Source organism: Rhincodon typus, unplaced genomic scaffold (assembly GCF_021869965.1).
Source record: "Rhincodon typus isolate 14 unplaced genomic scaffold, sRhiTyp1.1 hic_rhity00004082, whole genome shotgun sequence".
In the NCBI taxonomy this organism is placed as follows: Eukaryota; Metazoa; Chordata; class Chondrichthyes; order Orectolobiformes; family Rhincodontidae; genus Rhincodon; species Rhincodon typus.
In genome coordinates this window covers 1-11,075 of record NW_025969720.1, presented here as the reverse complement: position 1 = coordinate 11,075, position 11,075 = coordinate 1, and the positions used below count along the sequence as shown (strand labels likewise).

Here is an 11,075-nt window from a genome sequence, read left to right as displayed (position 1 = left end):
AAACAAGTTTTCATACGAGGGTGATAGTGCCTGGAATGCACTGCTGGGTGAGGTGGTAGAAGCAGATACCACACAATATTTAAGAGATGTTTAGACAAACACATAAACAGGCAGGAAATGTCAATGTCCGTGAAAGTGGGGTGTGTGCAGCTATGGGCTGGGACTGTGTCCTGGGATCTTGGTGTCCAAGATGGAGGCCCAGAGGAGTGAATGGTGAGCTGGAGTTACCAGGTATCCATTCAGACTTTCATGTCAGGAATTCTCAGTGTCCTGTTTAGTGGGAGAATATTAATGAGACTGGATTCACATTTAATGAAGGCGATAAGAGGCAATAATTCCCACTCAAAGGAATCTCACCACTCCCAAGCCAGAATCTCAAGTCTAAGTCTGGAACTCATTTGGAAAACATGACTTGTTGCTCCTGACAATGGAGAAAGGGCTCGCTGGATTACTCACGCGATTCCTCCAGATTTCCGGTCATGGTTCACGTCATTCAGACACTGATCAGATTTATGCCGTAAGGTTTACAAATTGAGCACTGCACTGTGCAGGTTAATACCCAACATCTTTGTTACACAAACCTTTAGTGTTTCACTCTATAGTAAAGGGAATCTATTATCTTATTAACACTGTACTAATTTCCTTCAATTACACTCACTCCTGCTGTGATCAGAAGCCTGTGAGAACACAGTTTAAATTAATCCTATCCAGATTAGCCACCCCGTCTTTGTCCTCCTCAAGAATAACACGAAAACATGTCTATATTTTACAGGCATATTCCCTGATCAAAAATTAATGAACGAGTCTTGTTTTTGTGTGATTTATTTATCTCACTATTTTGCTCTGCCCTTTTCTGGAATGTGGTTTAAAATATTGCTGCTGGAATCAGGAAATGAAACTGGAAGTATTTCACTGAACACTGATCACCATTTTACTGAGAGCATAGAACACGACAATCAATCCTTCAAGATGGAAGATGATCTTTCCTGTGCTGTTTGCCATGATCTGTATAAAGATCCTGTCTTACTCGACTGTGATCACAGCTTCTGCCGATCCTGTGTAACCCTGTACTGGGAGAAAGCTGACACTGCCTGCTGTCCTATCTGTAGAATAGAGACTTCCTCCAAGATCTTGAGACCCAACCGCACTCTTTCCAACATCGTGCAGACATTTGTAAAAAGCAGTAAATTTGGTGAAATTCAGCAGAGATGCAGCCATCACAAGGAGAAGCTGAAGATTTTCTGTAAAACTGATAATCAGCTCATCTGTCTTGTTTGTCAGGTTTCGAAAAATCATCAAAACCACCAGTTGCTGCCAGTGGAAGAAGCTGCTGAAGAGTTTAAGGTAAGATACCAGGAAAAATAAAGTACAGAACCAGGAACATTCAGTGATGCAGGTTTGAGCATCTCTCAATAATTATTATTCAATTACTCAATCTTTAGATGAAACTTTTCTTTCCCAGAAATCAGGAACCAAGGGTGAAAGATTTCCCTTTGTCTCAGCTTCACTTCAGATCAACAGAAAAAAAAAAATTATCCAGCGCTTTTAATGTAATAAAACATCCCAAGACCTTTTGCGGGAATGCTATAAATTAAAATTAGGCACTGAGTCACTACAGGTGATATTAGGACCATGACCTGAAGTTCGATCAAAGAGGGACAGGTTTCTCTTGCGGAGAATATTCCAGAAGTTCACGGCCAGGATTGCTAAAGGTGCCACCGTTAGTGGGGGAGTGATTAAAATTAGGGATGTTCAAGAAGCCAGAATTCGACAACAGCAGGTGTCTAATACGATTGTGAGGCTGAAGGAGATTCCAGAGAAAAGGGGAAGCAAGACCAGGAAGAGATTTTAAAACAAGGGTGTGTAAGGTTTAACATTCAGGAGGACCAGATTATCCAAAGTAATTGGTTGAGAACTTATCAAGTTAAGTTTATTAAATTTACTAAGAAACAACAGTTCGGATATCATAAAGAATCGAAATATGGAGATAGGCCATATGCCGTGTACCAGGTGTGAACTGTTTCCAGGTTCCAGATCAGACAGATGGATTGAGGGAAGCAGGAAGAAGCTGGTCTCCATGGCTGACAGTTCATTCTTCTCAGCACGCTAACTTTTGTGACATTCTCAGGCTGCTCACATGGTGAGTGAAAGCCTGCCCTGGCCCCTCCTCAACATGGAGCGACCCATCCTGCACACCCCATGACTGATTCTCCACTTTCTCACTCTACCATGTGAAAAAAACTTTGTAACCTTGACCATTATAATACATTCCAAGGGTGTGGCGTGTCACTCACTCTGACTCTTGTTGTCCCAGTGACACTGCCCTGTAACCTTGGAAAGCGCAATATATATGAAGGATCCATTCCCATGTCCTTCTGATTCAGAGTCCTGGGGGCAGTGAAGGTTCCCGTATGGCTTCACATGAAAGCACTGCCAAGCCTCCCCCTCCCTCCCTCCCTTCGTCTACTCAAAGCTGTTGCATATGAGTTGCCCCCTCAGAGGGAGTTCATTGTAACGATCGACCTGGTTGGGAGTTTGGGATTCTGGCAGTCTATCTCACAGCAGTGTTTACGGTTGAATGAGCACTTCATGTGAGCCTTCAGTTCATAGCTTATTTCTGACACAATGTCCAGCTTACTTTCAATTTTGAATGTTGTAACTGTACATGAACTGAACTTCCAGAGCTCAGAACCCTCCCCCTTGCCCCATGCAATCTGTGAGGGACAGTATTTTGAACGTATTGAAAAGATGGTGAATTTTCAATTCTCATTGTAATCTTTCACCATAAATCCTCCCTCTGTAAGCTATAATCCTCCCCCATAGCACTTGATGATCTGATCTTTCCTCTGTTCCCCACCCTCTGCCATGCTCCTCTCTCTTGTCACTGTGCCCTATTTCAGATTTTCCATTGACCTCCTTGAAAATCCCCACCCCCGAGCCCAGAACCATCCAACATCCCATTCCAGCCCTACCCTGACACTGCCCCTTGTCCAACTCCCCCAGTCCCTCACCCTCACCAACACCATCATCATCCCATTCAGTTCCTTACTCTGATCATGTAACTCACACCATTCCTTGTTCACCTTGCCCCCATCACTGTCAATCTCCTCTCTGCTTCTTTCAACTTCTCCAAGCACACCCTTTAAGCTAACTTTCCTGCGTATGCTTTTCCCCCTTCCCACTATTATCTGGGTCTTTTCAGTTTAGAATTCTTTTGTGAAAATCACCTCCTGTCTGTCTCGGACCATATCTGTGCCTTTAGCCAGCCTGGGTGCCTCACTTGGGTAAGCTATTAGCCCTGGATCTGCTGCCATTCTTTACTGCTCCTTAACCCGTTGGATAAGTCTGATGTGACAGTGGCTACTTCCAGGCTGGAGTCCTGCTGTGACCGAGTTCCAAATAGAGCTGTTACCTCAGGAGCCTGGTGTTAGGCACATGAGCCACGTTCCCATGAACCAGGGACAAGGGGCTGAATGACCTATTCCTGCTCTGATGTGTCTGCTCAGCCTATTGTATCTGAGCTGGCTGATAGAGAGCCATCAGTCCTGATCCCATCTTCCAGCTCTTGTTCTGGAGCTTTGTAATAGGTTTTAGATGTGATGACTGTTTCTGTCTCTCCATCAATTTCAGGCAGAGAATACCAACCCCTCATCATTATCAGTCTGTCAAGATTTCTCAATTCCTCTCTAATTTTTTCATCAATTCCACTAACTCTATTAATGAACTCTCTATGTCCTCCCTATCCACTCTCTTATGGCCCCTCATAATTTCGTACATCTCAATTTGATCTCAATCTCCCCCATCCCAAAGGAAACAATCCTGGTTTATTTAATCTTTCCTGATGTGTAAAATTCTCCATGGTAACATACTTCTCTGGTGTGATCTCATCCTTCCTGTAATGTGGTGAGCAGAACCGGACACAATGTTCTAGCTGTCGTCTAATTAATGATTTCTACATTTCAAACATAACCATCCTGCTCTTACATTTTATACACTGACCATTAAATAAAATATCTATATGTCTCTTTAACAACATCACGTGCCTGTCCAGCTACCTTCAGGAATCTGTGGACATGTTCTCCAAGATCTTTCTGTTCCTCTACACCTCTCAGTATCTGACTAATCATTGTGTATTCTATCCAAATGCATCACCTCACACTTCTCCAAAGTGAATTTCATTTACCACTTCTCTGACTGTTTGTTTCACTGAACACCATGAAGAAACATTTTTTTTTTCCATTATTCATTCTTGGGATGAAGGCATCACTGGCTCAGGGTAGCATTTATTTCCTTTCCCTAATTGTCCATCCCTAATTGCCCAGAGGGTATTTAAGAGTCAACCACATTACTGTGGTCTGGAGTCACATGTAGACCAGACCAGGTAAGAATAGCAATTTCCTTCCCTAAAGGATATTCATGAGCCAGAGATGGGTTTTCCAAAAAAAAAATATTCATGGTTATCATTAGACATTAAAACATCTGTCATGGTGGGATTTGAACACAGGTCCCTAGAACATTATCTGTATCTAAGGAAAGCAGCCCAGCCATAATACAAGGAGGCCATCGCCTCCTACTTTTGTAACCTTGATTCAACAAAACCACAGAAAGTTGTGGTAGAAAGAGGCCATTCAGTCCATATTTTCAGTCCATAAAACAAAAATTTAAACACTAGTCACCCATTCTGATCCCACCTTCCAGCACCTGATCCATAATCTTGCAGGTTACAGCACCTCTAGTGCCTCCACAATCAAACTAGGCAGCAAATTCCAAATAAATGTCACTAATTGACTAAATGTTTTTCACTCTTGGAGGGAAACTTGAAGATAGTCATGTTCCCATATATCTTCCACCCCTGCCCATCTGGATGGAAGTGGTCATGGATCTAATCCTTAATTTATTCTAATCATTCTCTCAATCGTCCTGAGTCTGTGACCCCTTACTAGTTGAACTGTCACTGAACGCGAACAAGTCTTCCCTGTCTAGTCCATCCTATTACTGACACTTCAATCAAGTAGCGATAACCTGCTCACTGACACTCAGTTTGTGTCACTCAGTTCCATAGACAGTACCTTTTAAACACAGGGCCATTACCATCCAGATGGATAAGGGCTGAGATAAAATGTCGGCTTCACACCTGACAGCATGCTGAACGTTTACCTCAGAAGCTGCTAAATGTAAAGCAACAATTATCCTGGAAAAATACTTTCTGATTATGAATTTCAATTTAATGATGTTTAATTTTGGGGGAACGTATTTCTGAAAATGTGCTAATTAATTGATGATTTTGTTCAGGGGGAACTGCAAACCTCCCTGAAGCCAGTTCAGGACAAGAAGAAGGAACGGGAAGCTGTAAAAAGTGATTATGAGAAAACATTTTCCCACCTTCAGGTACTTTAATCTTATTTTGTTCTATATTTTGTACAGAACTGTAGCCATTCAGAATTGTACTGTGCAGAATTCCAGTCTCCATATTATAAATAAATATTGCATGAATTAAACTGGATCTCATAATTTATCACTTTTGGGAATGATGGAACAGGTTGTGACTCATTTCTCTGGAAAAGAGAAGACTGAGGTTAGCCTGATTGATTTTTGTTAAATTATAACAGGATTTGAAAATGTGGATACAGAGAATATGGTTCTAAACATTACATATCTACACATTAACAAGATTATGAATTAAATAGATTGGGAATGTTCTTCTCAATAATTTACTGACATATAAATGTGCATTGAGTATAGGAGTTGGGAAGTCATGTTGCGGCTGTACAGGAAGTTGGATAGGTCACTTTTGGAATACAGCATTCAATTCTGGCCTCCCTGCTACAGGAAACATGTTGTGAAACTTGAAAGGGTTCAGAAAAGATTTACAAGGATGTTGGAGGGTTTGAGCTATAGGGAGATGCTGAATATGCTGGGGCTATTTTCCATGTAGCATCCGGCTTTGAAATGTGACTTTATTGAAGTTTATAAGATCATGAGAGGCATGGATAGGGTGAATAGCCAAGGTCTTTTCTCCAGGGTAGGGGAGTCTACAACTAGAGGGCATAGGGGAACAATTTAAAAGGGACCTAAGAGGCAACTTTTTCATGTAGAGGGTGGTGTGTGTATGGAATGAACTACCAAAGGAAGTGGTGGAGGCTGGTATGATTATAACATTTAAAAGGCATCTGTTTGGGTACATGCATAAGAAGGGTTTATAGGGATTTGGGAAAAATGCTGGCAAATAGGACTGGATTAATTAAGGATATCTGGTCAGCATAGATAAGTTGAACTGAAGGGTCTGTTTCGGTGCTGTTCATTTCGATGACTCTATGACTGCTCAGACTGAACAATATTTTCAAACCCCTCATTTGTTTTTGTTCAATCTTACTATTATTTCCCAAAGGACCAAGGTGCAAATGCAGAGAAACAGATTAAAGCTAAATTTGAAAAACTTCACCTGTTTCTCCGTGAGGAAGAGAGGATTATGTTGGAAGATCTGAAACTGGAGAAAGAGAAAAAGAGTCAAGAGATGAAGGAGAGGATTGAGAAGATAACGGAAGAAATCTCATCACTTTCAGTCACTGTTCAGGATATTGAACAAAAGCTGAGGGAACAGGACACCATCACATTTTTAACAGTAACTATTTATTTTTCTCTCCTTTGCCTCTTTTATTTGAGATTGTCTTGATGAATTGCAGATTCTGTCATCGAAATGTAGAATATAAACCTGACTGAGTAACACACCAATGACCTGTGACATTTGGTTTTCTCTGTCTCACACCCAAGAGCTGTCTTTAACATGGAAATGATACAATCTGGATTGTGCTTCCTGGTGGGAAATATTAGAAGGGAAGATTTTAATGAGCTGAAACAACGAGGAAAATCGGCTTCATAAAGAGTGAGAAACCCTCAGGATGGTCAGACCATTCTCCCCTCAGTGTACATTTCCAGTCCAGTTGCTGGTCAGACACTGGGAACTACAGTGCAGTGTCCAGCCAGGCTGTACCATGGTAATGTTCTTGGCTGGAACTGTAATGATTCTGTCCAGGAGAGAGAACTCTCTACAGGGTCAGATACACAGATAGATAGAGCTTTCTCCCAGCAATTAAAAGATAAATGTTCAGAGCAAAGGAAGGATGTGTCCTCACAAGACAACCATTTATATCAGATTCAATTTGGTTTTCCGTAATTCCCATTAAGTTCAGTGAGCCCCTTGAGACCTTAATAATATTAATTTTCCATTGTGTATTGCACTGCTGAAGGGAGCTGGTGAAGCCCAGTTAGCTGCTTGGTTGGCTTGCAAAGCAATGTGATGCCAAAAGCATGGGTTCAATTCTCATCACAGACTAAGGTTACCATGAAAGTCTCTCCTTCTCAACTCCTCCCCTCACTGAGGTATGGTGGACCTCAGGTTAAATCACCGCCAGTCATGCCTCTCTAATGAGAAAGCAGCTCTATGATCTGATAGGACTATGGCAATCTATGGTACCAGTGTGGGCTGAGGGACAAATGTTGACCAGGACACACAGAGGACTCCAGTAATCCTCTTGGAATAAGGTCTTGGGATCTACTTGCTTCACCTCTCATTTTAATTTCAAAACTACACTTGATTCATCAAAATATCTTTCTATACATAGGCATTAAAGCAGTTTGCTTCTGAACAAATAAATATGGAGAAATGACAAATGTTGGAATTTGACTCTCTCCAACAAAACATCTAAAGGCATTTCTTAATCATACAACTGCATATTTAACTATATTTGAGACACCAGGAGGGTCCGATAACAGAATGGACTCTCATTTACCTTCAGCAGGAAGACTTCAGACAGTGATGTTTCCCAGCTGCGCCTCGGTGGCAGGCTGCCCCGATCTTTAAGATTATGAACTAAATAGATTGGGAATCTATTTCCTGGACTTGGAAATGTGTCAGTCTGCAACATTCAGTCAAGGTCAACTCCTTGTTTGGAAGACCAATACATTTTGGGCAGACCAAAGAGTGTGTTTCACTGAGTTGATCGTCCTCCAGGCACAGTTGATGGTTGTCTTGGCATGTGTCCCAGGGAACAGACCGTACAGCACAGAGTCCTCTGTCACGGAGCTGCTTGGGATGAAACTTAACAAAAACCACTGCATCTTCCTCCAAACTTCCTTTGCAAACGCACATTCTGGAAGGAGATGTGTTACAGTCTCATTCCTCCCTGCAGTTGCATTGGGGGGGCAGTGTGCAGTGATGCAGAAAGTCTGGGCATACATGATTTGCCCTTCTCACCACCAGCCAAGCGATGTCCTGATGTTTGTTGGAAAGTTCTGGTGATGAGGTATTCTGCCAAATGACTTTGACAGTCTGCTCAGGGAGCCATGTGAAAGGATCCACCCTCTCCTTTTCCCTCAGGGTCTGGATGACGCTACGTGCCGACCACTTCCTGATGGATATGTAGTCAAAGGTGTTTCACAAATTTCTCAGTGAAGGACAGGTGATATGGAACAGTCCAATTACTTGGAGCGTTCTGAGGCAACAAGGCCAGTCCCATCCTTGGCAACACCAGGGACAGGTAGAACCTCAGTACGTAGTGATACTATCCAATGGAGAGAGTGTGTGGAACCTCAGTTTGACATCTGTGAAAATCTGGTCCCTCTGACAATTGAGTTGCCACTCAGCTGATTGGTCACTGAGCTCAGAGTGACTCACTGTGAGTGCCCCTGTCATTATAATTCATTCTGTATGCTTCAGGATTCCAGGTTACACAGAGTGGGCTAACACTCTATCTGGAGTATAACTGCAGACAATGATTCGGAGAATGTTTGAGTCCCGATGCTGAACATAATACAAAATGAGCAGCTTTACCCTTTCTAGGAGAGTCAGTGATTTCTATTGGACGCCCCTTGTGTAGATTCCCAGAAATATTTTTCTCCAGGAAGCATGAAAGTAACTCTCTGTAAACAATAAACTATTTCCAGTAATATGACATCCATAGGATTTTCCAATTGGATTTTATCTCTGTGAGTTGTTCTGTGTAGTAAGGTTAAGTTATTTGTAATATTGTGGAGAAACCCAGTCCAGTGAGGACAGGAAGAGACAGTCCATTAACTTCCTGAATTTAAAATGTTAATGTTTTGGGGAATCCAGTGAGGGACTTTTTATGATTAAAGTGTTCTCTAAACACAAACAATAAAAATTGTTCTTGTTCCACAGAAATTTCCGGAAACACAGAAAAGGTAAAATTTACATCATTGACTTGATTTCTGTTTCTAACAAATCCCTCCCACACCATGGAATGATCCAAATCCGACCTTTATCTCCTGTTTCAGAGTGAAGCGAACTCTCCCAGAGCCACAAAAGGTTTATCCTTTAATAAATGTGGGCAAGTACATGGGCTCCCTGCAGTACAGAGTGTGGAAAAAGATGCTGACAGTGATTAATACAGGTGGGTGTGAGCTTCCTGACACCAGCTATTCAACAGTTCTCACATTTATGAGTAGAAGGGAGCTGTCTCTTAATAATAAATATTTAATTGTCTTTGTAACTGATGAGACTTCATTTCAGTCAATTTTCTGCGAAAATAGAATTGACTGATTGCAGAGTCACAGTGACCAGCTCCACCACTGGGCACTCCTAGTATTGGCAAGGGACATTGTTCCTTAGATTTAGTTAGATTTATTTATTTGTCATATGTGCTAAGTATAGAGATACATTAGTACAGCAAAAAATGCACAAAGTTGCCAATTACTGGTGACCACTTGGTTACAAAAACCAGATTTAAGAGATTTAATAGCCAAAAAGGCAGCAGGAAGAAAAAGTCCAGATCTCAGAGTCCCAAGTCCCATCTCCACAATGGTGCAGGGGCCGTCCAATTGCAAGGCCACTGTTGCTGCCTCACTGGCCCGCTCTCACCACCGATACTGCCTCACCGGCCCACTCTCACCACCGATGCTGCCTCACTGGCCCTCTCTCACCGCTGACGCTGCCTCACCGGCCCTCTCTCGCCACCAATGCTGCCTCACTGGCCTGCTCTCACCATCGACGCTGCCTCACCGGTCCACTCTTGCCACTGACACTGTCTCACCGGCCCGCTCTCACCACCGATGCTGCCTCACTGGCCTGCTCTCACCACTGACGCTGCCTCATTGGCCCGCTCTCGCCACCGATGCTACCTCACTGGCCCGCTCTCGCCACCGATGTTACCTCACTGGCCCGCTCTCGCCACCGATGCTACCTCACTGGCCTGCTCTCGCCACTGACGCTGCGTCACTGGCCCGCTCTCACCACTGACGCTGCCTCACTGGCCCACTGGCCCGCTCTCGCCACTGACGCTGCCTCACTGGCCCGCTCTCACCACCGATGCTGCCTCACTGGCCCGCTCTCATCACTGACACTGTATCAATGGCGCGCTCTCGCCACTGACGCTGCCTCACTGGCCCGCTCTCGCCACCAATGCTGCCACACTGGCCCGCTCTCACTGCCGATGCTGCCTCACTGGTCTGCTCTCACCACCGATGCTGCCTCACTGGCCTGCTCTCACCACCGATGCTACCTCACTGGCCCGCTCTCACCACTGACGCTGTGTCAATGGCCCGCTCTCGCCACTGACGCTTCCTCACTGGCCCACTTTCGCTGCCGTTATTGCAGGCCATGGTCCGTGCGTTCAGCTCCCGCCACACTGTTTCCCTTCATGACCCGACTCCTTCGGCAGATAGTTAAAAGGGTGAGGGGGTGGTGGGGGGTGCAGAGAGGAGAGGGAAGAAAGAAAGAGAAAGAAAAGAAATGGAATGGGAACTGGCGAGCAGAGTGGAGTTCCGAATGGAGCAACTTGCCCTGCCGCCATCTTGCCAGAACTCTTCCACCTCCCTTTGTGGATCATTGATCCACATTCTCTTTATCTTTATCCGTCTTCCACAAAACGACATCCACTGACATAAGTATTGCATCTCTCAGAGTGAACTGTTGTCCTGAATACTCCGTCAGTTTCCCAATGGTCCTGTACAAGTCGAGTATGGGGCTCTCCAGGATAGTTGAGATTAGCTGTGAGTTTAGGATCATCCATTGTTTACCTTAATGTTTCTCTCACTTAGGGATGAAGTCCATCTGGTTA

The 11,075-nt window shown here is 43.7% G+C and overlaps 1 protein-coding gene across 1 annotated transcript; it reads left to right on the top strand.

Annotated features, from left to right (window-relative positions):
• Positions 1-969: 969 nt before the first annotated feature.
• LOC109925483 (E3 ubiquitin-protein ligase TRIM35-like) lies at positions 970-9,410 on the top strand (the record flags this gene model as incomplete). Its single annotated transcript, XM_048593817.1, has 5 exons — positions 970-1,344; positions 5,293-5,388; positions 6,389-6,622; positions 9,179-9,201; positions 9,295-9,410. Coding segments are annotated over exons 1-5 (844 nt in total), but the record flags the coding sequence as incomplete, so codon positions are not given.
• Positions 9,411-11,075: the final 1,665 nt, after the last annotated feature.